The sequence below is a fragment of the Neolamprologus brichardi genome, chromosome 23 (genome assembly GCF_056152115.1).
Source record: "Neolamprologus brichardi isolate AB-2024 chromosome 23, ASM5615211v1, whole genome shotgun sequence".
Taxonomy (NCBI): Eukaryota; Metazoa; Chordata; class Actinopteri; order Cichliformes; family Cichlidae; genus Neolamprologus; species Neolamprologus brichardi.
Genome location: NC_142125.1, coordinates 36,873,426 through 36,899,905, shown reverse-complemented (window position 1 = coordinate 36,899,905; position 26,480 = coordinate 36,873,426). Strand labels below are relative to the sequence as shown.

The 26,480-nt window shown below is 42.3% G+C and overlaps 2 protein-coding genes across 10 annotated transcripts in view; one reads left to right on the top strand and one right to left on the bottom strand.

The window, feature by feature from the left end:
* Nucleotides 1-26,480, top strand: part of LOC102776690 (peripheral plasma membrane protein CASK-like) — a 48,799-nt gene that overhangs the window by 18,701 nt on the left and 3,618 nt on the right. The window contains exons 3-25 of one of the 9 annotated variants that reach the window (XM_006795668.3): nt 2,337-2,442; nt 3,867-3,944; nt 4,072-4,144; nt 8,917-9,019; nt 9,706-9,881; nt 10,477-10,599; nt 10,991-11,074; nt 11,298-11,397; nt 12,297-12,314; nt 15,222-15,343; nt 16,062-16,139; nt 16,241-16,321; nt 18,798-18,986; nt 19,441-19,519; nt 19,775-19,860; nt 20,163-20,231; nt 20,313-20,381; nt 20,504-20,539; nt 20,916-20,954; nt 21,364-21,560; nt 23,001-23,116; nt 24,612-24,692; nt 26,248-26,328. In XM_006795668.3, coding sequence (XP_006795731.1) covers nt 2,337-2,442; nt 3,867-3,944; nt 4,072-4,144; nt 8,917-9,019; nt 9,706-9,881; nt 10,477-10,599; nt 10,991-11,074; nt 11,298-11,397; nt 12,297-12,314; nt 15,222-15,343; nt 16,062-16,139; nt 16,241-16,321; nt 18,798-18,986; nt 19,441-19,519; nt 19,775-19,860; nt 20,163-20,231; nt 20,313-20,381; nt 20,504-20,539; nt 20,916-20,954; nt 21,364-21,560; nt 23,001-23,116; nt 24,612-24,692; nt 26,248-26,328 — 2,184 coding nt within the window. Of the gene's footprint in view, nt 1-2,336; nt 2,443-3,866; nt 3,945-4,071; nt 4,145-8,916; nt 9,020-9,705; nt 9,882-10,476; nt 10,600-10,990; nt 11,075-11,297; nt 11,398-12,296; nt 12,315-15,218; nt 15,344-16,061; nt 16,140-16,240; nt 16,322-18,797; nt 18,987-19,440; nt 19,520-19,774; nt 19,861-20,162; nt 20,232-20,312; nt 20,382-20,503; nt 20,540-20,915; nt 20,955-21,363; nt 21,561-23,000; nt 23,117-24,611; nt 24,693-26,247; nt 26,329-26,480 lie in introns of all 9 variants that reach the window. The other 8 variants (XM_087836537.1, XM_087836536.1, XM_006795674.3 and 5 more) reach the window with 8 other exon arrangements.
* LOC102778728 (putative G protein-coupled receptor 34) lies at nt 5,272-7,583 on the bottom strand. Its single transcript, XM_006795677.3, has 2 exons — nt 7,328-7,583; nt 5,272-6,844 (listed from the first exon to the last, which is right to left on the bottom strand). Exon 2 carries the CDS (start codon nt 6,813-6,815, stop codon nt 5,541-5,543), a length of 1,275 nt encoding a protein of 424 aa, XP_006795740.1. The 5' UTR covers nt 6,816-6,844; nt 7,328-7,583; the 3' UTR covers nt 5,272-5,540.

Sequence of the window (26,480 nt, the reverse complement as noted above, 5' to 3'; positions counted from 1 at the left end):
AGCTTATTAAGAAAGACTCCGTGTCAGCATAAATCCGAGTGAAAAGGAGACAGAGCTGCAGGCTGGGCTGAGCTTGGAGCTAACGCAACAAATATTTGGATTTCTATACAAATGTATTTCTGTGCGAAACACGAGAGAGAGGTGGAATGAATAAAAGATGAATACGATAATTAAGAGTCTGGAGTATTGAGTAAACGACAGATGTAGATGGCTCGCAATGACCATAAAAATTTACAGGTATTGAATTGTTGGGGGGGAAATACAGTAGTTCAGTTTGCAGTATTATTTGTTAGACATGTTAAATATTGAAAAAGTCATTTATCAGAAGTGAAGACAAAGTAACACTGGCGAATGGGCAAGCCTAAATGACTTCTTAGTGTGATTTCTGTACATTAGTTTTATATGATAGTTAGAATATCAGGAGATGGTGTGGCAACATGGTCCTGCAGTCTTCAAAGTGCAATTTATTAGCATGACATGACAAAGGCTAACCGAGGCCTGCTTTGGAAAAGGCCCAGTGGACGGCATCAGCTTCATTCAGAGCGTTCCAGGCCTCTCTGGCTCCATCAGCCGTTTCCTCGTTGGACAGTGGGCAGCATTGTTAAGTTCAAGAATGGCTACTCGATGAGACGGGCGAGGGATCGGTGTGAAAAGGGCGAGAAGGAGGAAATGATGGAAGCAAAGGGAGAGCAGAATAGGGGGCTCTGTAGTGGGGACTCTGTCGGTTCTCTGTATTGCATAATGATAGCGGTCACGACACAAAGAGAGCACACACTCACACACACAAAGATCAGTAGACTTACAGATGGGGAGCGGAGTGTGTAAATGAGCTTTTTATGGACTGAGAAGCCCAACAGCAGCACATTATGTCTGTTAGCTCGCCTCAGCAGTCTGCATCTCTGTCGTTACCTCATGTCCTGCCAGTTGTCTGTCAGTCTATTAGACAACGTGTCGTTGCTCTTCTCACAAGAGAGAAGTCTGTCCTCTAATCGTAGCCGTGTTTTCCATCCAGGCAGTCAAAACATGAGAAATCCCCACAGTCATGTTGCAATTGTTTCTGCAGATCTGGATTAGTCATGATGTTGATGACAGTGGTCCAGATGTGCATTCTTTCTGGTAGAGACCAGCTTGTTGATCAGTTAGTCTGTAGTCTATATATCAAGAAGAGGATACCTGGCAAATTAAATGCTCTGCAGCTCCCCCCAGTGTTGAGTTAGTCATGTGGCAGGCAGCCTGCTGAGGTATGAAAAGAGCAGTCAGGTATTGCTATGTTTCTCTGTCGTTTTCTGCATTTAAACATAAAGGATCTAAATGTTTTATAGGGTGAGTATAGTATAGAGGGAGATGTGTTTCACAATGCAAACATTTAGGTTGAAGGAAAATTGATCCTATAGTACTGAGTGCATAAAGTCCATCAATAGGCGGAAAGGTAGTCGGGATACTCCCCTCATCGTCCCTTCAGATATCACTGATAAAGCAGGACTTGAACATTACTAGGACCAAAAATCACATGCTTTATAATGCCCTCATGGAAAAGGTTTAGGATACCAAACTGTAAATGAAATAGGTATAATTTCTTTAGTGCCATAATTGGTAAAATTGTAAACTAATGTTTGCATCTGTCTGTTATTTTACATGATGTGTTTCCCTCGCTTGTCCAAGGTAAATTTCTCCCAGGACACAATAAAAGCTAATCTGATATTGAAAGTTTGCAATACCTGAATGAAAAGCTTCAGTTTTTGTATAAGCAAACTTTTTAGGCTCATTTCCAGCTCTGTGTTCAAATTGTTGGACTCTTAACAGGGCAGCTTCGCCTGATTCAGTTGAAAATAAACTTTTTTCCTTTTATCCTGCAGCTCCTCAGTCAACCTCTGTTTTAGCTCTTTTAGCTTTCCTCTCCTCCCTTTAATTGGATGCGTCTCACAAACAGAAGGTCTGTGGGCGGGCTGCCGTGCTCACAAGCTGAACCTTGTGCATGAGATGATGATATTGGGGATCCAATCCACTCCCACTGACATCACCTAGAGCTAAGAGCCGGGGGGGAAAAGACCTTTTAGAGCAGTCTGAAGACTCACTTGCATATATGCTGTCAGCTTCATTTGAAACTTTTTCCATTTTAAGTATAGACATCCAGCACTGGAGCTTTAAATAGATGTCAGAAAATAAGGAAAAGCATTTTAGGTGTACTTTAAAGTCTACAAAGCAGTAACACGACTCTTGGCATACATTTAAATATTAGCACTTTACCTCACAACCTGGAAGTATAATTAGACTGGATGAAATCCGAAGTGTTCGATGTGTCTCACCATAGCCCATGTTGAATTTCTTTCTCACAGATCTGAAGCGAGAGGCGAGCATCTGCCACATGCTGAAACACCCCCACATCGTGGAGCTGCTGGAGACTTACAGCTCCGATGGCATGCTCTACATGGTCTTTGAATTGTAAGTGTGTGGTGCACAAAGTTCACATTCCCATCCAATTTTAGGTTTGGATTTTGTATGTTTTATGTATGGCAGCTTTTCTCTTATAAACTACCGTCACCACCGCGCTAGGCAAATAGTTACCAACTAATTTTATCAGCACTAGGCAGATGGCTGTTACTGGTAATTTCACACCCCCTTGTTTTTGTGGTTTCAGACTTCTTGGTCTCTTTGACGAGAAAAAGGAAAAAAAAGTGTGATATTTGAAGATATTGCTAGGCCAGCGCAATATGTAATCATAAGTATAATAGTGTACAGTTCCTGATTTCTTAAATTTTTGCATCTTTTAACACTTGCATGTTTCAAACAAATAATTTAATTTAAAGGGGGAAAAAGAAAAGCTATGTAAACCTACTTGTCTGACAAAATGAAGTAGGGTTTAAAAAAATCTCTCAAAAAGCATCATTCAACAATCTAAAGACGCAGCTGAGACACAAAGTCACTGACATGTATCAATCTGGAAAGGGTTACAAAAGCCACTTCTTAGGCTTTGGGCCTCCAGCGAACCACAATGAGAGTCATTATCCATAAATGGAATGAGACGCTAGCCTACCAGAATGACTCCAAGAGTGCACCACTCATCAAGGAGGTCACTAAAGACCCCAGAATAACATCTAAAAAACACAAGGTTTGAGTCCTGTTACATCTGATGTACAACTAACAACATTTTATAAAAAGATCATCATAGCAACAGGCAAACATGGTGGTGGTAGTGCGATGCTCTCGGGCTGTTTTGTTGCTGTGATTGATGGAACCATGAATTCTGCTCTCTACTGCAAAGTCCTGAAGGAGAATGTACGACCATCAGTTCATGTCGTGAAGCTCAAGAGCGCTTTTAATTATAATGAAACAGATCCAAAACACAGCAGCTAGTCCACCTGTGATTAGCTTATTTGAAGAAAAAAAACAAAGGTTTTGGAGTGGCCTTGGCAAAGTCCAGACTTAAATCTGATGGCATGACCTTAAACAGCCTGTTCATGCTTGAAAACCCTCCAGTGTGGCTGAATTAAAACACTTGTATAAAGAAGAGTGGGCCTTACTTTCTCACACAGGGCCAACTGCATTCTAGATTTACTTGGGTTATTTTTGGCTAATATTAAAATTTGTTTGATGAGCTGAAACATTCAAGTGTGACAAATATGCAAAAAACAAATCAGGGAGGAAGCAAACAGTTTTTACAGCACTGTACATGAGAAGTGTTTGAAGGAAAAATAATTTATTGTATCGGCTGTTATTTTTTTGTCTTTCATCTGATTATTGAAATTATTCAAATGTAGCCTGAATCTAAACCAAATCTAAATCTATACTAATAAATAGTTCTCAGCTTACTCATTACTAAACAGATCATTTCATACCCACCATAAACCTTCCTTCTTTTTTTCTAGCATGGATGGTGCAGACCTGTGTTTTGAAATCGTGAAGCGAGCTGATGCTGGGTTTGTGTACAGCGAAGCAGTGGCCAGGTAGGGGACACAGTCTGCTAAGTGTGGGCTTCACATTTTCAAATATTATTAAAGCCTGAAATACACAACATCTCTGTGCACGCTCTAAATGATGCCCCCCTTCTGTTTCTGCTTTCTGTCCCTCCAGCCACTACATGAGGCAGATTCTGGAGGCGCTTCGATACTGCCATGACAACAATGTGATTCACCGTGATGTAAAGGTGAGCTTTCGCGCAGTCAAGCTAGTGAAACCACAGAACATGTTCCGTGACTCGCAAAGGACAACCTATTAAATATATTTATCACACCAGAAGTGTATACTGCACAGTGTTACTGCCTTCCTGTGAAGACGCTGTCTTCACTGCTTGTGGGAAGGCAAATGCTAAAAGCAACCCATGCTTTACCCGAAAATTTCCCTCAATATCCGCTTTTAATATTAAGTTTAGTTACTCTGTGGTTTTTAGAATAAACCACCATGAAGTCTCTTTTTTTTTTTTCCTTTTGGCAAACCCACACCTCAGCAAGAGTCAGTGTTAGCTGTAGCATACAGCGGTAAAATAAATATTGAACACCAATTTTAGTAAAGTTGTAAGTAAATACATTTCTAAATGTGCTAATATGAAGTTTTGACCAGATGTCACCTTTAGAAATATATTTACTTAAATACTTGGGGATCTACGGCTGTAATTAAATCAACTGTGTGGATTTATTAGGCATTCCTAGAGCAAAATCAGAACCCCCCAGTATTTCCAACAGGATTAACCCTCAAACACAGGTGTCCGACACTACTAGACCATATGGAGCAGTGCTGAATCAGGCCCTTGATCCCATCTGAGCCATTTGACCACACAGGGCTCAAAGCTGTCAGCAGCAGAACCAGTGCAAGCGCTGATCATCATGGTGGGTCAAAGCTGGCTTTCGTTTGCTTCTTGTAAGAGCAGACTATTGAGCTCCAGAGCTCAAGCAAAGCAAAAGGCTTACAGGATAGGTTATTGTCCATTCCAGCCACTCAAAATTAAAACAAATTTGGGGTAAATAAACTATTATCTTACATGAGCAGACTCACTGCGATTAATCTGCATGATTCACACTTAATAAATAAAATGATATTAGTTTTTCTTTCACTGGATCCAAAGTTAAGATCCACAGACAAAGCATTTAACGCAATAGGAAGCCTGAGCTCTTACATACTCTGACCTCATTGTTTGAAACACTGGTTGTTGTTAGAGGATCCACCACTGTAACAGTAGAGGTATGCCAATATAATGTGTTCTGTGCTGAAAGAGTGTGAAAAGAGAAAAGTTAGTTCTCTATTAAAGTCTACAGCAATTTATTTTTTCTCCATAAAACTTATTTTTTAATACTGAAAATTCTTGACATTCACTCACACACACGCACACACATTTCACATCATCATTAGTCTTTAAAGAAATGTAAATTTTTAAAGACACGGCTGATGCTGTAGTACGTCTTCAGACATAAATCTGTTGTCTTTAACCAATAATGGAAATTGGTTAAAAATCCATCTCTGACAGGGGTTCATGTACGGGGGCATAATATGTTAGAACCGAAGCTGTCAATAGAAATGCTCTACTCCGATTTTTTTTCCTCCTGTGATCACTGTTGGCCAGTAGGTGGAAGCGTAGTCACTCTTGTGCAGCGGAGGTTAGAGTTGATGACACACATACTGGTTCTGGGGGTGAGCGACTGAGTGTTAACACCGAGGTTGGGTACAACCACAGGGACAGACGGCCGTCTGAAATCCATGGTGGAGCTGTTGGATGTCACGTCATTCAGGAAGAGAAGCCGGTGGCCGAGTCTGCGTCCGAGTGCTTGGAGGGCAGCTTTGCGCACCGAGCCCGATAACAGAAAGTACATGACAGGATCCAAGCAACTGTTAAAGGCTGAGAATAACAACATCACCTCATTGGTCCAGTCCATGATTTGCATGTAATTACAGGATAGGCTTGAGCTCAATTGGGAGGAGATGTAGAAGGGGCGAAAGGCGTGGTAGGGCCCGAAGCAGATGGTGAAGAGAAAGAGGACAAAGAAGGACTTCTTTGCGGTTCTCCTGTATCTCTGTGCGTTAGGTAGGTCCGGCTTGTCCCGTGACACCTGCTGCAGCCGTGAGGCAATCTTGGCATAGGAAACCACGAGGATGATGAAGATGAACCAGAACATCACCACCAGCCCTGCGTTGATGTAGGCTTTCCAGTAGGCTTTTTGTCGCGTTTTGTACTGGAAGCACTTATCGCTGTGTTCCTTATCCTCTGGTGTGGCAATCATGGGAATCACACCCACCAGGAACGCAATCCACAGAACTCCACATGCCACCCAGCTCCACGGCTTGCTTTGCCCCCACAGCCTCAGCCTTAGGCCTCTCCGTGCTCTGCCCTTCCCCTTCAGCCTCAAGTACCTGTCCAGGCTGATGAATCCGAGTAGAAATATGCTCATGTACATGTTCATGTAAAATAGGTTTCCCACCATCTTGCAGGCCACAGGTCCCAGTACCCATTTGTTTCCATTAATATGGAAGAAGACCCTGAAGGGCAGGCATGCCAGGAAGACCAGATCAGCCACTGCACAGTTGATGAGGAACACCCGCACTGAGTTTCGGCCCGAATGCAGGAACAGGAAGACCCACAAAGCAAAGAGGTTACCCACAAGTCCAAAGATGAAGAAAAGAGAGTAGAGCACCGCCTGCAGAACACGGAGGCTTTCATTATTAAATGAGCAAGGCATCGGGGTTGAAGTGACCGCTGTGTAGTTTGAGGTGGAGAAAGGAGAAAGAGAAGCCGATGACATGTAGCCTGGGAGGGATGACGTGGATATAGGGAGAGAGGTGTCGAACACTGCAGAGGTTGGGAGTACCGGCCTGAAAGTCGTATTCATTGTGGCTCAGAAGTTTTAAACATCAGGACCTAAGGGGAAAAAGGGGGGGAAATTTTTATTTTCACTGAATAGACATACAAAGAAGCTCTTGCAGTCAAAAGTGCAGCAAAACAAGGTGCACGGACTGAAACTGCAATTGTGTGTTTTATGAGTAATACACAGTGAGGTGAGTAATACGTAGGTTGTAGATTAAGGTCACACACAAGTAATGATCTGTGAGTTTTCCACCATCAAGTGGAAATTATAGTAATTTGTGTTGAAAAAAAGGTGCGGCACCTTACAAAATTAAAGCTCCGTACACTGTGCAGCTTTTTCAAAGTTCCACTGTGATTTAGCTTTCACGGGTGGGAGCAGGAGTCATGACTAATTAGAAGTTTTATGCCTGTTTAACGCATAAATTCCAGTCCCACGGTGTTAGAGCGGAGCCAAGGGGTGCACGCTGCAGATGCAAAAGCGCTCACAGTCACTCTGACTCGTACACACAGATGTTTGGATTAAGGTGCAACACTCACCATCAATAATCCTTCCACAGTAGATCCAACACAGCTGTGAATGTGTAGCAGTGTGAGCTCACAGTAGTCCTGCGTGTATTTTCCTCCATCCAACTTCTAATGCTGCTCCATTATCAGTCTCTTTAAGCTTTTGTTAAACGAATAAAGGTGAGTTTAATTGTTTTAGGTTAAAAGAAACTAGTCCTGGCTAAGCACCGCCTTTTTGCCGTTTTCACCTCTGAAGTCATTTATCCTGCAGGCTTGTCTGTGTCACCGCTTCTGCTCAGCTTGTCTTCAGTCTTTACTGGAAAGCTCTTTCATAGCCTCTCCTCTCTCATAGATGTGAGACGGCCCCCTCTCTCTCTCTCTCTCTCGCTCTCTCTCGCTCCCTCTCTCTCTCTCTCTCTCTCTCTCCGCCCCCCCTACAAAATTTGCAAAGAATAAGAAGACAGGAAGTGAGCCCACCACTTTTCACACTCACTGTGGTTTTGCATGTCTTCTTACTGTCACAAAAAGTGTGACAATACATCACTGAAACCCATCATTTCATTTGTTGTCTTTTTAAAAAAATTAGGTGTGCAACTTGGATTTACAATTATAAAAGAACAAATATGTGAAAATGTGATGGAAAGCAGTTTTATTAGCACTGACACAGAACCCGTGATGGAAAACATGCCACGCAACACCGTCCTCGCTGCTCATCAGCCGCTGACATCAGCTGATTAGTTTTCCTCGCAGAAAGCTTTGGGTCGTGGCGAGTCGCCGCACTATTTGCCCAGTGAATTAGATATTAAGTAAAGTGTCATAACAATTTTGATTAAGCAGTTTTTACAAGTCTGCCGGTGAACGCGGTTGGCTTAATGTCCTTCTCCTTAATAAACTAGCCGTTGTAATTTAGCAGCAGCTATCACGGCACTCGGCAAAAATTTTCTTACCTGCCTCTGACCTGCAGTACTAGTCCTGTGTGACTACACGGTGAAGCTTCGGTGTCACCTTTTTCACACTAGTCTAAGTACATACAGCCTCTTTCTTTGTGCTACTTCCAGGCACTTTTCAACTTGTTCTCTAATGTGTGCGTTTCTGTTGTTTTTGTATATATATTAATGTTTGCTATTGATTCCTGCTGTCTACCATTTATAGAGCTGTGCGTGTCTGTCTGTATCCTGCCAAGTTTCTATGATAAATGAATTAACCAGAATCTAAAAAGCATACTGGAGGGTTAAAAAAGGTCTCTTCAGTTTTGTGAATTACTTCCAGAGTTCTCCATTGCTCACTGCTGGAGTCAGATTCAACACCGAGCTCTGTAGCACACAAAGTGTGAGACAAAAAATGTGCATCTCCTTTTGAACACACTGTCAGATTTGTGCAAGCTCAAGTGAAACCAGGGTACACTAACCACCATTTGAACATAATGGAATCTTGCACTTTTGCACAGAGAGCAAAGCAATGCTCTGCAGTGTCTGTGCTTGTGCCTCTTTTATTTTAAAAAAAGTCAGTGTGATTTTTAAAGTCTGCTGGGACTGTCCCGCATCAGTCAGGCCCTAATTGTACCAAGTATTAGCTTGTCTTCATTTGCACTGTGCTGACGCGTGTCTTTCATTCCTCTGCAGCCTCACTGTGTGCTCCTGGCCTCAAAGGAGAACTCTGCTCCAGTGAAACTTGGAGGCTTCGGAGTGGCAATCCAGCTGGGAGAGTCTGGTTTAGTAGCCGGAGGTACAGTGAAACACTTTTCAAGGGTTTTCTTGCATTCTGTGATTACAGGTGGCCCACAAAACTAGTGTAGGTCTTCCCCCACACCTGTGGTTACCAATTATGCAGAAATGACAGCAAAGTGCTTGTTAATGAGGTAACAGACTTCACGCAGACTAATGCTTACGTATGCAGTCACCTCCATAGTCTCTTTTAAAGGTCGGGTTTTTCCCCCCTTACTGTACGTCTCACTCATGCTTACATTCTGTCCACAACCTTAATAATAATGAAATGTAATCGATTTGCTTGTTTCTTTGTAATGTTTCAATAAAAATCCTTATGAGTGTGAATATCCTACTTAATAAAAACTGCCACGTTATTAGAAACAGGTTTTCACTGGTTGTGGTTTAGCGAAATGACCGGGCAGTTTTTTGGATATGAGTAAGCAGGTCTATGTGGGTCTCCTCGAGCAGCCCTAGTCTGTTCCCACAGTCCAAAGACATGCTCATTAGATGAATCACAACATGTAACTGTCTGAGCTATCCACTCTGACTCTCTCGTATTGGATTGTGAGATAGGCTCCAAGCAGCAGCGTCCTAAAAAAGAGCACGGGACGGGCTTGTTTAAATGTGTTTCAAATAATAATGATAATAAAAAGTTCATCATGAAACTGTATCAGTGTAGTGTATGAAATGTATCTCTTTCCTCAGGTCGAGTGGGCACGCCCCACTTCATGGCCCCAGAGGTGGTGAAAAGGGAGCCTTATGGCAAACCGGTAGATGTGTGGGGATGTGGAGTGATCCTCTTCATTCTGCTGTCCGGCTGCCTGCCTTTCTACGGCACCAAGGAGCGCTTGTTTGAGGCTATCATCAAAGGGAAATACAAGGTAGGAGCTAAATGCCAAAACGGCCTGTTGGTGAACAGAGAAGCACCAGAGCTTTGGCCCTGAGGCTCAGACTGAACTGTGCTGTTGTGCATGTTAGATACAAGGTTGAGGTCTTGGATTACAGGAACTGAATGCATTGCTTTTACCACATTACTTCAGAACTTCAAATTGCGGCCTGCCTTTCCTCTCCCCCCCGGTGTCTTCAGCTTTTTCTCTCACACAACAACAATGTGAGAGGTGATGAATAAAGTGACTGTATCAGCAGAAAAAAAACTAAGATAAAGGTCTGATGAATTATCTGCTTTCAGCACAGTATGAGTTTCCTGTTTGGTGCACTAATCTGTAGCAGATGCAGTCACAGTGTGCAGAGTGATGGACAACACCGTTGCTATCTTCCATCAAGCTGCTGCAAAAAAAACCAAACAGTGAAGCAAACCACCGAAACATTTTGCACAACAGGGGGGAGAAAAATGATGTGGGTTTATTTATGAAGCATTAAATGGTGTGTAATTTGTCCTCGGATCTTTAATTACTGCCAGATTCGGCTGGCATCCTGGCTACTTCACGCGTTTCTGAATAATTCTCTGGGTTTCAGATGAACCCGCGCCAGTGGGCTCACATCTCTGAGAGCGCCAAGGACCTGGTGAGGCGCATGCTGATGCTTGACCCTGCTGAGAGAATCACTGTCTATGAGGCTCTCAACCACCCCTGGCTGAAGGCAAGATCACAAGACACACACTCACAGACACACACACACACATGCACATACTACTAACATTCAAATTAAGTGAATGCAAGTAAAAATACTCTCACTTCACATCTCGGCAGCTGTAGGAGGTTATTGTCGTTTGATTTCCTCTTTTTTTTCTTTTCTTTTTCATAATCGTGTTTACTATTTTAAAAACCCAGAAACGGGCGTGAATATTTGCTGCCTGCTGTAAATGTTTTCGCAAGCTCAAATTCACCTTTAAACCACTGGCCTGACTGATGTTAACTCAAGCACACTTCCTTTTGCTCAGAACCACAGCTCTGCTTTCACATCCGTTCACTGTCTCTGTGCGAGCGCTAATGTCCTTCATCTTTATGTCTGTGATTCCCAACAAATGCAGGAGAGGGACAGGTATGCCTACAAGATCCACCTGCCCGAAACAGTTGAGCAGCTGAGAAAGTTCAACGCCAGGAGGAAGCTGAAGGTTAGCGCAGTGTTATTAGACTCCAAGAGGAATGGTTTCGGTATGAGAGGAAGTCTCTCCACATCCCCTCTGTGCAGATGTTTCTAATGACCCAGATTAAGCTGCTGGCAGAATTTCTACTCTCATCTCAACCTTTTAAACACTATAAACTGTTATATATAACATCTATTTATATACGTATATTTTACTTAATATCCATGTTACCCCCTACTCTCTGTCCCAGGGTGCAGTGCTGGCTGCTGTTTCCAGCCACAAGTTTAATTCCTTCTATGGTGACCCCCCTGAGGAGCTCCATGATTTCTCAGATGATCCCACCTCCTCAGGTAACTGTCAGGCAGACTTTTTCCTCTAAATTTGTTTGCAACAGGGAGACGCAGGTATTAGATTGTTTGTGTGTATGACAAAGAGCCTAAAAGAAGTGAAAAGCATGCCGCATTAATTCAAATATAACCTGAAGGACAGTGAAATGGTGTTGATTACAGTAAGGTTATTTTAATGGATGGATTCAATTATTGAAACCCTCTTTAAAAGTGTTCAGTGTGTGCATGTTGCGCAACAGAACATGATCACAATTGCTTTCTAGCTCTGTTTGTGCTCACGTGGTTTCTATTCTGGTGTCTTTGTGAAAAGCAGCTGTCGGTGCACAGCTTCCCTGTTTAATGAACACATTTCCCAACAGCAGCCTCACTTCCCTGTCTCAGCGTTCCACTTTCACTTCTGCTGTTGAGAAGACTGCAGGCCGCGCCGGCCAGAGCTGAGCAACACAAAGAAACCCGACCCAGTTCTAAACGATAGAAACTGAGTGCGTTTCAGTGTCAGCTAATCAGCGGATCAGTCTAATGAACCTGTTTTGTTTATTTATTTATTTTTTATTTATTGTCCGAGTTTGTGCTGTAAAAGCAGCTGCTGCAGCCGCGTGGACTCGTATGTCCGTTGTGCTGAGGCTGGCAGTCTGCTGCAGTCTTGCTTCCTGGTGACTGTTTTATTTTTGCAGCTGTGTTGCTTCAGACATGTTGCTCGACTAGACATGTTGCGTTGTAGATCCCTGCAGCAGCTCGGCAGACTTTGTCCAGATTTAGCTGCTTTTGCTGATTCTCTCTGTCTGCCGTAGCTGCGTTTTGTTTTTTGTTCATCTCTGCAGCCGTAGTTGCTTTTAAACCTCCTCTAATCTCAGCTTCTCTTTCTTTGGTGTTGTTTTCTCCTCCTGCTGTGCTGTCTCTAGGACTGCTAGCTGCTGAAAGTACGTATACCCCCTCCTCTTACCCCCTCCACACTCATAGATTGTGGATGTGTGATATCACCATGACATCACTTGCTCTGTAGTTGCATTTCTCCCGTGTGTTGAATGATGTGGGTATTAATCCTCCATGCCTCTGCCCCCTCTGTCTCCTCTGCTGTCCCCTCTTTAAAGAACTTATTTTGCTCTGGTGTGTGTTTATTCTGACTGCTTCCTTTTGACTTGTGAAGATGAAACACATGCATCTCCATTATTGTGGCAACGTGAAGCTTTGAAAACCAGATTAAGACGTGCTGATGAGTAGTTTGTGCAGTGAGCAAAAACAAAAGTAAAGACGATAAGATGCTTGCATCCTCAGTGTCCTGACTAACAATAAGATCTTTTATCTCCACTTTTCAGAGAGAGCTGCTTTTTACTGGTGCTCACAGCTTCCTGTAAACCAATTTGTCTCCCAAATTTATGCTGGTAACTAAAGGGCACTTATTGTGCTCTAGATAGACAGATTTATTTATCTTTTTTACACAAAGGTCATTCTTGAACTTAGATGCTGCTCTGATAGAGGTCAAGAATAAAAATATGAAATGAATAAACTAGTTCCCATTTAAATGATTACTCATTACACTATCATAGCATGTTTGACTACTTCTAGCTGCATTTGTAAACTAAACATCATTGTCTTCATGCACTCTAATAAATCAGCCTTTAATTGCTGTGTGCAGGCCTTTACGCACCGAGCGTGTTTCGATAAAAACAACATGAAATTCAGAATTATTTTGCACGCGTGATCTTGTGAAAAAAAAAAAAATGAAATCCACATCAAGCAGTGATGAGCTTGTCTGGATGTTTCTAAACAAGGAAAGGAAGTAGTGGTGTGCGATACTGAATATTTTGGTATCGATCCGACAACAAGTAAATACGGGCCACTATCGCCTATAGCGATACTTTTCGATAAATAAGGTGGATGCGTCATTGAATCGCTAAATTTCAATTAATTTTCATGACCTTAAGTGTTTTTGTGATGTTTCCTTTTTTATCATTAAATAGTTTAAACCCAGGACATAGTTTATAATTAAATAGAAAATGAATATTATCAATTTTTTATTTATTTATTTATTTATTGAAAAATCTTAAATAAAAAGTGTTCGCAAACCAGTAAACAAATTAAAACAAGTACTGTTGAGAAACTATAATACAAAAATTACAGTTAAAATTCTCAACAACATAAACAACAGCTGGTGAAAATATAAATAATACGTGAACAACTTAACAACCCCCAAAGCGTCTAAGTCACGTCACGTGACGGCGCAACATCTCACCTCAAGAGTGTGGAGGGGGAGGAGAGTGTGCCTACTGTGCGCTGACACAGGAGCGGCGAATCCGGCGACCTTGCTGTTTCGTCTTTGCCAAAACCACAGCACTGCAAACAAGAGCGGAACTTGAAGTAAAGAATCGATCTCACCCGGCTAGTATCAATCCGATACCGATGCCAACTTGGTATCGATACAATCGATATTTGAGTTCGAATCAAAGTTCGAATCACATTTGAGAAAATATTTCAGAGAGCCGACTGACCCAGAGCAGCAGCTAACTGGGTGTCTGAAGTAAAATAGGATTATTGTTTGTGGTCTGCTTGGTCAGATCGGTCTGTTCACATCTGAAAAACCAGAAAAAAGAACTCGATCTGCAGATTGTTGAGCATAATTGTGCGATTAGTGTGAACAGCTGCATTGAGAACATACGAGTCCAAAAAAAACTTTTTAAAACACATGCGACATTCACACCAGTCCTCCACGTCCGGTGTGTGAAGGCCTCAACTTTTGAAGTGTTGTATTCTCTTCTTTAAATCTTTAGCCTTTCGTAACCTTATGACTCACCGGTTATTTTTATAGAATATAGTGAGAGCTCTTTCAAGTTGAAGAAAGAGCTCTCACTATATTTGTATGATGCACATGCCAAGATGTGCTAAAAAAAAGAGGAAGTTTTTAACAGCTTAAATTCTCCTCTGCTGCATCTTTCATACATCACAGAACTCCCGATTAGCCCTTTGTTCGTCAGTTATTGCACATATTTAGAACAAAGTCTTTCGCGTATTTTCTTCAGCTCGGTTTTCTGGGCTTATTTTTGTAGGCTTCCTTCATAACTGAGCAAAACAGGCTCAAGCTCCTCTAAAACAAAGCTTCACTTATAGTAAACCGCCTCAAGTCTGCAAGTCTGAATAATTAACTGTTTATTAAATTAAGATGTAATGTTAATCTTTATGTAATCTTTATGTTTATAAAGGACAGAAGTCGTGTCTTAGCCTCGCAGGCTTTGTCAACTGTGAGCTGAAGTGTTACGGAGTTACATTGGTGACACTTTTGTGGTTTCACTTAAGGCGTGATCTTTCTGAGCCTTTTTAAACTTTGTTTCTCTCTCACACACACAGTTCATATTTACACGGCCTGAGAAGAATTTTAGTAACGTTGTGTGTCAGATTGTAATTCTCTCTCTGCTGCGTTTTTTTTGTTTTCCTTGGGAGTGCTGCTCCTCGTCATCCACACTGTGACTTTTTGAACTGACTTTCTTCTGATGTATTGATGCCATGTACCGCTGTTTCTCTGGTTTTGCTGCATGTGTGGGCGATGCAGCAGGTACTTGGGGTTCAATAGTTCTGAGTGTTTGTGTGTGTGTGTATTCCAGTGTTTTCACTTGTACTGTTTGTGATTTTATTTATTTATTTTTTGGTTATTTGTGGAATTTGTTGTTTTTGTTTTGTTTGTGTTTTTGCCTGTTTCTGGTAATGCGTCATGTTCAGTGTTTGCATTTTGTGTAGTGTTGAAGAGACTGCTTTGTGTACTTGTGAATGTTTGTGTAATTATGAGTGAGTGTATATTTGGAGTGTGTAACGTAAGTGTGTGTGTGTGTGTACAGGGGCAGTATCACAGGTTTTGGACAGTCTAGAGGAGATCCATGCATTGACAGACTGCAGTGAGAAAGATATGGACTTCCTGCACAGCGTCTTCCAGGACCAGCACCTCCACACTCTGTTAGATGTGAGTAAACGCTTCCTCTGCAGTATCCAAAGTATCCAGTAGGTGCCATGACAAATCAACAATACAGTGTTCCCTCCTTTATCGCAGGAGTTACGTTCTAAAAATAACCCGCGATAGGTGAAATCTGCGAAGTAGCCAACTTTATTTTTTTACAACTATTATAGATGTTTTAAGGCTGTAAAACCCCTCACTACACACTTTATACACTTTTCTCAGAGGCATGAGCATTGTGACACTTTTCTGTCTTGTTTAAACACTCTCAACGTTCAAACCTTCGTAGAAGAATAAGTCCAGCGGTTGCTTTTGACGGTGCAAAAACGTTTCATTGACATTGTTGTGTTTGTTGGGGGAAAACTTGCAAACATACAGTACAGCATTTCAGAGTCACACTGCTAGCGATCGAAGATTTATTTAAATTTGACAAGCTGAACGCATTCTGTACTGTACAGGAGACACAGCACGGAGGAGATTGATTGATAATGGCCTACAGCCAATCAGGATGCTGAACACAATGCGCTGTAAAAAAACAAAAAACAAAAACAAAATTGCACAAAAAAAAAATCCATGAAATGGCGAGACTGCAAAATGTGAACCGCGTTATGGCGAGGGACCACTGTAAACCACATGTATGCTCCACACGGCTCCTTGGGCTTTCCATCTTTGCTTGCATTATCATCTCCTGAATGTCATTACCTGTTTGCTGTTGCTGTTATTTCAGCTTTATGACAAAATCAACACCAGGTCGTCCCCTCAGATCAGAAATCCTCCAAGTGACGGAGTGCAGAGAGCCAAAGAGGTGAGGAAATCAAAAAATAAAAATGTCTTCTAAATTCTCTGAAGTGTAGCTTATAGATCGTCTTCACGAGCTCGCCTCTAAAAGTTTATTTTCCTCTGCAGGTACTGGAAACCATCTCCTGTTACCCAGAGAATATGGAGGCCAAGGAGCTCAGAAGGATCCTCACACAGCCACACTTCATGGTGGGATATACGGCAGCACACACATTCTTAATCTAGGAATTGGGATTACAGCCTTCTGTGTCAGAAGTTGGGTCCTTTTGTCAGCCCACATAACTCCCTGGGCTACAAATCTGCTTAGCACCTGAGCTTTTGGTGAGCGCTCGCACAGGAAAGGCACAGACAACAGAGCTGAAGAGAGCATGTACTAAAGGGCTTCCACCTGTAAGCAGTGCCGATACTTTGGCTTTGCATCAGCTAGACTATCGTCAGATGATTCTAGCGGCCAGTACAAACCAGAGACGAAGGGATGCCGAGGATACCGATGAAAGGCCTGGAAGATAGAAACTGAGCTAGAAGAAGTTAGTGGTGGCTTTCATGTAAAGGTACTGAGGTTCTAGTCGAGAGTAGCTTTGTATTAAACAAAGTATTTAAGTCAGAATAGGGTTGTTTTTACTCTGTGCGCGCGCGTGTGTGTGTGTATAGCTATCCACAGCAGCTAGCTGTAGGATGGTACTGCTGTTCTGTATCTGGGTTAGAAACATAAGAAGCCGAGCTGTTTGTGTGTCTCTCTGCTGAATCGGTATGTGACACTTAACTGGAGCTGTCATGCTTTAAGTTTGGTCCAATCCAATTAGCCTGTCCTGCACCCTGACCTGACTGCCTGGTTAATCCTGCCACAGACATTTAACTGTGCTGCTCGCAGAAATGGTGTGAAGGGGCTTAGTGTGGCAGCACATGGGGCAGAAAACGCCTTTGAGTTTTTCCTCTGAGCTGTATGATTTTAGTAATCACTTCAGTTATGAAGTAGTGATGCAAGGACATGTTTTGTTCCCTTTAATTATGGACTTAAGCGGTGAGGATTCAGGGGGATTCGGCATCAAACATTTAGTCCATTGTTGACGTGTCCTGTAAATGCGCTCTAAGGTCTTTGTTATTAGTTGTTCTTTTCAGCTGCTCTCTTCACTGCAAGTCAAAAGCCTTTAGTGCCAGCTGTTCCAAAGCTCCCTGACTGTCATGCATCATCAGTGTACATGCTGTCGCTCTGATGAGCAGCTGTGATCATTTGGCAAGCTGGGCTGGTGGATGTTTTAAAAAAAAAAAAACCCCAAAAAACCCCTGTGTGTCAGTGACATGATTAGTGCCCGAAGAGGATTAGTGTAAGCCACACTCTCTTCACACTCGTACAAAAACACTGTGCGTGCTCACACGTACCTTCTCTTGACAGGGATTTTGCAGCATGTTTTCTTGGCCAGCTTGAACCAATATTTTCTGCCTCAGCACTGACATAAAAACTGCACCCAGAAAGAATAACCCTAAAACAGCAGGGCATTAATACCCACGTATCTATATGGCCCACACACACTGGGGTCCTTTAAAGAAAAAGGAGAATTGCTGCCTTGTTGTTGTGTTTCTGCACATCAGTCTCAGTTTGTCTGTTTAGATCAGGGACGTCAAACTCATTTTATATCGTGGGCCAGATGCCTAAGTGGGCAGACCAGTGAAACTCCTGTCAGTGTAAGGAACTTTAATTACACATTTAATCCCAGAGATGTCTTAATATGAGAAAAAGAAGTGCGGTTTTATCTCAGTTTTTCAACATGAAGAAGAAATGCTCTAGTTAATGGAAGAAATCTGTCAGCATGAATCTTAAATGGAAACAAACGTGTTTAAAAACAGGAACTTTTACATCATTTCATTTGAATTTTCATTACCCCTTTACTCTGGTGTAGCATTAATGGCTTTATCTTTATGAGTGAAGGTAAAGCTGTTAAACTCATGACAATACAGTTAAAAGTCCAAAATGTACGCCTTCCTTCACTTTTTCCATTGCTGTCCAGCGGGGCCGAATTAGAGTCTCTGCTGGGCCAATTCTGGCTACTGGGCCTCATGTTTGACACCTGTGGTCTGGATGAATCTAATATATGAAAGATTTGTGAAGTAATTTAGTAGGTGGATACCAGAGAGTCAGCTTCTCCACCTCTTAGTTAAGGTGATGTTTTTAAAGGGCACGCTGATGCAGTCAAGTTAATCTTTGACCTATGAGACAGATTTGTAAAATGTCATGATTTGCAAATGTTATATTTTTAGGTTAGCTTTTTTTGAGGTCACAATGACCTTTTTTTTTTTTTAACCACCTAACTGTAATTAGTTCATCCTTGAGTTCAGTATTTGTCACATGTTGAAATTCCCTTAAAGGTTTCGATGTCATAAAGAAATGAGCAACGTGTATTTATAAAGTGCCTGTCACAGACAGGAGTACCAAAGTGTTTCACAGAAAATACCTGAAAATGAAACTTTCAAAGAGCGAGGCGAGCAGACGGCTCAAAAACATGCTGCTGAAAATAAAGCTTCTCTTTATTTTCACTCTCGGTTAACCCCATCGCAGGGTGAAAGAGAAAATATACAAATAAACAAGGCAGACCGATACACACCACCATCCAAAACAGGAAAGAGCTGTCATTGTCTGCAAGTCTTAACACTGAGTGTTTGTGTCCAGGCTCTGCTGCAGACCCACGATGTGGTGGCACACGAGGTGTACAGCGACGAGGCGTTGAGGGTGACTCCCCCGCCTACTTCACCGTACCTGAACGGAGACTCCCCAGACAGCACCAACGGAGACATGGACTTGGAAAATGTCACCAGGGTTCGGCTGGTTCAGTTTCAGAAGAACACAGATGAGCCCATGGTGTGTGCAGGAAGCTCACGTTTCAGAAACCTACAGTTAAAACCTTTTCTATGTCAACAACAGCGGGAACTAAATTAGCTACAGCTACTGCGATTATGTGGTTCAGCATTATTTCTAATAGAAGAGTATAATGGTGGGTGTGGCACAGAGGCTAATGAAAACGCTGTCATCTGGTCATTAGCAGCGTCTTTGTCCTGTCTTCTTCTCCTCACCCCCAACTGGCCGCGGCAGATAGCCGCCCTGGAGGTTTCTTGCTGTTAAAAGGGAGTTTTTCCTTTCCACTGTCGCCAAAGCACTTCCTCATATGATTGTTGGTTTTCTTTGTAGTATCGTAAGGTCTTTACCTTACAATATAAAGTGCTTTGAGTCAGCTGTTCTTGTGATTTGGTGCTATGTAAATAAACTTGAATTGAAAAAACTGAATAGTTATGCGCTGACCCCGTGTCTGTTCCAGGGCATTACTCTGAAAATGAACGACCTCAACCACTGCATTGTGGCCCGCATCATGCATGGTGGGATGATCCATCGACAAGGTAAATCATGTCATATGAGATGACATTTAAAATGTCCTCATTCATCTAGTAAGTGTTGTGAGTAACAAAGTGTGATAGTTCTTATGTTGTACTCTCACATTGGAGTGACTTCTGGTAATGTGACACAACACAACGCGACTCTACGTTGGCTGGGCTCTTGGGGTGTTCGTAGTCTTTGCTTTGTGAAATACTGATGTCTCAACACCCACGAGCCTCGTTTGTAACCTTTATTAATTCATTCTTTCTGCACTTCAGGGACTCTGCATGTAGGAGATGAGATCCGGGAGATTAATGGCATCAGCGTTGCTAATCAGACGGTAGAACAGCTCCAGAAGATGCTGGTAGGTCACACCAGCTCTGAGCAGGCACTTTTTCAGCTGATATCACTGCATTTCTTTGAATTTATTCAGCATGTTAAAGATGTAATGTTAGTGATGTATTGTACCAAAAGATGGCATCAAGTAGCATCATTATTAGTGCCTGAATATTAATAACATTTAAAACTGTTTGTTTACTTCTAATGTCCAAAAAACTACTAGGGGACACTAGAAATAGGGAGTGAATAAAAGCAACAGTGGTCCCTCTGTGATTGAATTATTGCAATGGTTAAAGATTTTTAAAAAAATGCTCTTTGTCTCCACAGAGAGAGATGAGGGGAAGCATCACCTTCAAGATTGTGCCCAGTTACCGATCCCAGTCAATGTCTTGTGAGGTACAAAACTATCAGTGCACACATTTTGTTTCACGTGCATTGTGGGGAATTAAATCCTTAGGTTTCTATATCCCGTTGCAGAAAGAGTCTCCGGATTTATCTCAACAGTCACCTGCAAATGGTCATGCTAGTGTGACCAGCTCCATCCTGGTACGTTCAGCGTAACGGTGACCAAAAGTGAAAGCTCATAGCAACAAATCATCTTGATAATGGATCTGGATTAAGATCATTCTCTTAAAATACTAAAAGTCTCTTTGTGTGTTGCCAAATAGGACCTGCCATCGACTATTCAGCCTAAAGGCCGTCAGGTAAGATTTCCTAATTGTTTACACCACACGTGCACTCCCCGATGCAACGGTGTGCTTACACAGCATGTATGTACCTACATCACTCGTGTTTCCCCCCTTCGCATTCCACCTGTTCTGATTACACCAAGTCTTGTTCTTCACTGTAGGGCCTCCATCAGAGAGAGAGAGCAAGAGAGAGCACATACTATAGAACAAAAGTTGTCATTTATATCCTCTGCATGATAAAGTCCATCATCACACACACACACGTATATAAAATGCAGCACAAACTTTGTATTTTTGTATGGGTTCCTCATAACCTTTTTCTTGACTCCCCCCGACATTTTCTACTGCATGATATACTGTATGTGTGTGTGTGATGCTCTCAACCCCATAGATCTGCAGACCTGCTATCAAGGACAAATTGTCCATCAAGGTAAGATGGAGCTTGGTGGACCCTCCGTAGAAGTAGATCCCGACTCCTCTCAGCCCTCCCCTCCCTGCCCCGCAAAGTTTGGTTCCTCATCGTAATGGTGCTTAGATCCCATGTTTGCTGTCAAAGCTTAGGCTTCATAATAGTTCATCAGTAGAGAGAATATGGATGTATGTGCACAAGCCAACGAATCCAGCCGCAGGCAGAGACGCAGCAAAGCTCTTTGTTCGATCACGTTAGTCCCGCTGTTCATCAGTCTGAGTGTTTGTGCTTTTTCCTGCTCTGGCTTTTGTACTGCTGTCTTATTTCTGACTACTTACCAGTGTAGCAGCCGGTCTCTTCATAAGGGCAGCTTGCCTTGTCGTCCTCTCCTCACCTAATGTAGGCTTTTCTCACTGTTCTGCACCTACAGATTTATGTACGCGCTCAATTTGAGTACGACCCGGCAAAAGACGACCTCATCCCATGCAAGGAAGCCGGCATCCGCTTCCGGGTAGGTGACATCATTCAGATCATCTCCAAGGATGACCACAACTGGTGGCAAGGAAAGCTGGAGAACACCAAGAATGGCACAGCCGGACTCATCCCCTCACCTGAACTGCAGGAATGGTGAGTACAGCAAACATTCAACGCCAGTTTGAAGCTAAAACTGTAGCAAGTTTTAGCTGTTATGGAGTTTTCTGATGAAGTTAGTGGAGGGCTGCTAAATAGTAAAAATATCCAGACTATCCTGATTACTTCCTTCTCTCACCCCAACCGGTCGCAGCAGATGGCCCCGCCCCTCCCTGAGCCTGGTTCTGCCGGAGGTTTCTTCCTGTTAAAAGGGAGTTTTTCCTTCCCACTGTCGCCAAAGTGCTTGCTCATAGGGGGTCATATGATTGTTGGGCTTTTCTCTGTATCTATGAAGCGCCTTGAGGCGACATTTGTTGTGATTTGGCGCTATATAAATAAAATTGAATTGAATTGAATTGAATTGAATAGATGCACCTCTAATAACATGTGTAGCAGAAACATGGTTCTGAAGGATGACCTCACAGATGCGCTTACAGTACAAATGTACTTACATTACTGTCCTTGCTGTACTCATGCTGTGTAGTACAACTATGGAAAACTAGGCACTCTGTCTTTGTAATGTTATTGTTATTTAAAGACAAACTCAGGAACAGAAATCCTGTTATCTGGGGACAGAGAGCTTAAATAGTTTACTACTCCCCTGCAGCAGCACATGAGCCAGTTCTGCACCTGCTGGATTCAGCCTGGCCTCTGCACTCCTGTGTGGATGCAGAATGCCACAGTGAGCTGGCCATACAGTAGGAAAACAGGCAGGAAGAGACAGGCTGGCCGGTTAGCAGGATTAGCCTTTGAAAATAAGGAGTGTGTTTGTGTGAATCCCAGACTGCATTGACGAGAACATTAAAATGTAAATCTGACAGCCTTTATATGTTAAATGTGCATTGTGAGTGGTATTAACATTGTACTAACAACAAGAATGATTGGTCCTCCTTCCACTGACCTACATTTTACAATCTGGGCCTGAGTAAATTTCACTGTCTTGCTTCCTGTTGTGTTTGCTGTGGTTAGTGATGGCATTACATGCCCGAGTTCATCTGAACCACACTTGTCAAGTAGCCAGGGCACGGTAGGCAGTCACCACACAAGTTCACAAATATGCACGGTGTCAATCACAAAGATCAAAATACAAGTTTGTAGTTTAAAATAAAAATGCACATCAGTGACTGAAGCTTTTTATTTTAAAACACACCTTATTATGTTGGCCATGAAGTCTTTGTGAAGCCAGGCACCCCTGCCAGGATTCAAGCCTGGAACTAACCTGTATCCTAGAGGGGGATGGAGGTAGCTTCACAACATTACTCCACCATAATGCTGGTGCTTGTGTCAGTGTGCATAAATAAATGTAAAGCAGGGTAAAAGCTCTTTAAATGATTCCCCTCTGCATTATTGTAAAATGCTAAATTCCTTCTACACTCACATGCTGACATTTACCTTTGGTCACATGCGGCCATTCAACAGTGCATGTGTTGCTTTCAGGCGTGTGGCGTGTATAGCAATGGAGAAGACCAAACAGGAACAGCAGGCCAGCTGTACCTGGTTTGGCAAGAAGAAGAAACAGTACAAAGACAAATACCTGGCCAAGCACAACGCAGGTAAGCCAACAAGTCACACTAACACTCACTGTAAGCAGTTAACTTGACCGCTCACTAATGCAAAACTGTAATATGACCCTAAGTAGGGGTTGCAGTGGTGATGGTGACAGGAACTAGTCCCTGATATTGTCAAGTCCTGTCAGGCAGCCTGGCAGTGAAGCCTTTTCACTAAAACAAGAATATTTTTGAGATCTTTGATTCATAAGCAAACATTTAATAGCTATCAAGTACTGCTGTACTCAAGTACCTGTTCTTATTCATTCATTTATATAACTAAGCTACATTGAATAGTCTGAACTGTTTTCCTATATCTCCTTGATAATGTGCAGTAGATGAATAAATGTGCAGTCACAATCTTAATATCTTGTTTGGGCAATAAAAAGGAAGTAGTGTGACGCATGTCCTTTCAACTGAAGTGATGAAGACTGATTATTGCTAACCTTGTAACGGCACTGTTGCCCCTGTTGTAGTGACTGTAGATGATCCTGTATGTGTAACTGTTGCATGTCTGTTGCCTTTTCCCTCTGACAGACCTCTTCTGCTGCCGTCTCAATTTGACCTCATTTTCAGTGACTAACAGCTCTGTTAACAAGTTCTGTTATGGTGTTTTTTGTTTGATTTGTCTTCTTTTATGGTGTCTTTTTATTAACCCTTCCGCTCCCACCCTTTGTCCATATTTCATGCTGTCTCTTACCCAATGACATGGCTGCATGTAAGTAACTCCAGAGAGCTGGCATCCAGCTTCTACGTATTTCTTCCTTCTCTCTGCTTTCATGCCTCGTCCTCTTCCTGATGTCTCCTTGACTTTTGAATGACAGCGGCTTTGTCAGACTTGTTATGAGCTGCTCTGGTTTGTAATTCAGATTAAAGAGATGTTAGTCAGCTTGATTCGGTTTTTCTGTTTTACCAAGGTTAGTGCAAATAAGTAGGTTTTAATGCTTTCTCGAGGCATTCGACCTTCATCGGGTGTGCCTGTTTGAATGAGCAGTTGGTGTACATTATGGCGGCATTTGAATAATTGAAGCCCACCTGACTGAGAATCCCAGGTTTGATTTATGCCACAGGGACAAAACATTGGAATGAATGTTAATCTCATTAGCATCAGCATTGCATGTGTTCCCTTAGACACCGTATTAGGTACACCTATCTGACACCACAGTGATCTGAAAAGCGCCCTGTGATACATTCTGCTTCATGAAGGCTGGAGTTTTACTAAAGGTGTTGCTTCATATAAAGTTAGGAGCAACAACATACCCTTGTACAGTGGCAACATGAGGTTTGATGAAGCAGGATTTATTGGAGGGCTGCTGTGTTTTGTCATGCCTACCAGAGAGAACAAGGCATTCATTTGTTAAGCACACGCTTCAAAATTCATCTATGGAGTTTATTTTATACGCTAAAACATGTTTAAGTAGTTCATACTGTCCATTATAATTAGCATGTAACGCATGCCCTCTTCTTACTTATAGCTAATCCTGTTTATTCTCTGATGCAGTGTTTGATCAACTAGATCTGGTGACATATGAGGAGGTGGTTAAACTGCCGTCATTTAAGAGAAAAACGCTGGTTTTACTTGGTAAGTAAACGCAGAAAAGCAAATGACTACAACTACAAACAGCCTGCACGACTGGCCCGTTCAGTAGCTCTTCTGCTTCTCCAGATACTTTTGTAGTTGCACATCAGGTTCTGCTGTAAAGCTTTCCGAGGGGTTTGTGGTTACAGCGTGCCTACGGTGTAGATTTAACAGAGTATAAATCCACTGTAAGTTGGTGTCCCAGGTGGAGGAGTTTAAGTATAGCTAACATGTTCACGAGTGAGGCAAGAAAGGGGCTAGAGGCTGACGGTGGGATTAGTGCAGTGTCTGCAGTTATGCAGAAGCGATGAAGAGAGCTCAGACTGACAGCAAAGCTGTCAAATTACAGCTACATCTCCATCCTAACCTTTGACCAAAGGCTGCAGGTTAGGTCATTTTGGAGGGGCTAAGAGTAGAACTGCTGCTGCTGCCTGAGAGGAGCCAGTTAGGTGTTTGGGTTTCTGATTGGGAGTAGACCGGGGGCAAGAGGCGCTGCCCTCAAAACCAGATAAATGGCAGAAGATAGTGTTTTTGGGCACTGAAGCACATCCATCTTTCACTTGGGGACTGAACAACAAACCATCTAATGATTAGAAAACCTGCAGTGTTTAGTAAAGTGCCTTCCTTACACTTTCCTGAAGTCTGCACGTGTACTTAAATATCATTCGGGTGTGATTAAAAAAAAATGTACTTTTGTTGCTCTGATTTATGTTTTTTTTTTCCAACTTGTGTGTGCTTAGTTTACCATCATAGTAAAAAGGCAAAGCTAATGCTTGAACATCAAAGTAACATCTCCAGTGCATTTAAAACAGGAAACAAATACACATCACAGCATTTGAATACACATTTATATCCTTTAAATGTTAACTAGAGACAAACTCGGAGCAGAGACGTCATTTATCAGCAAGTGTTGTATTTGTGGGCAGGTGAGATGCTGCCACCTTAGTGTAATAACTCTGCACTGCAAAGTAAACCTGTCGGTCTGGCTTGTTTATTTCCATTCCAAACAACCAAATTAGCCTTTCTTGTTTTGTACTTAAGATGTACCAACAACTATTCAGAAAAAAGCCCAGTGATTCAGACAGCCTGTGAAGAGCACATACAGAAAGTATTATTCTGAATCAGCCATTACCAGCTGCAATTACAGGAACTTGTAATTATTAAAAAACTCTCATGATTACAAGAGAGTAATGGAGTGGGAACACTGATGATGCTCATTGATCACATTAAACCAGGTGCTACTGTGCTGGGCTGCATGATTAATAATCAGTTTTACCTTTTCTAAAATTACAACGGAGTGCAAATGAAAGCACCAGCTATAAAGATCAATTCAGAAAACGTATACATTAGTTTCTTTCTGCAAATACTGGACACCAGACAACAGCTGTGGAGGACATGAGAATAAACGCTTCATCATAGAAAGAATGAGCGTAGATTGGCAAGGAGGACTCCTGTCAGCACGCTGCAACTTACTAAACTTAGACTTAAAGCTAACTGACTGATCTGTGTGGAGTTACTGCACTAATGCATTTAATTTCTTCTTTCTACTTTGATTCAGGTGCACACGGAGTCGGTCGGAGGCACATCAAGAACACGCTGATCACCAAACATCCCGACCGCTTTGCCTACCCTATTCCTCGTAAGAGCAAGATCTAAATACTTCCACAACAAGCTCTTGTTCCGATTGGACAGCAAACTAATGACTCAAACATTTAAATTTCAAAGTGGATGTTTGACCCGTTACAACACAACAGTGTCATCATCGGGAGTGTAACTTCTATATTCATCTCT

Excerpts from the sequence above, each read along its gene's own strand:
- LOC102778728 (XM_006795677.3), bottom strand. The coding sequence starts at position 6,815 with ATGAATACGACTTTCAGGCCGGTACTCCCAACCTCTGCAGTGTTCGAC.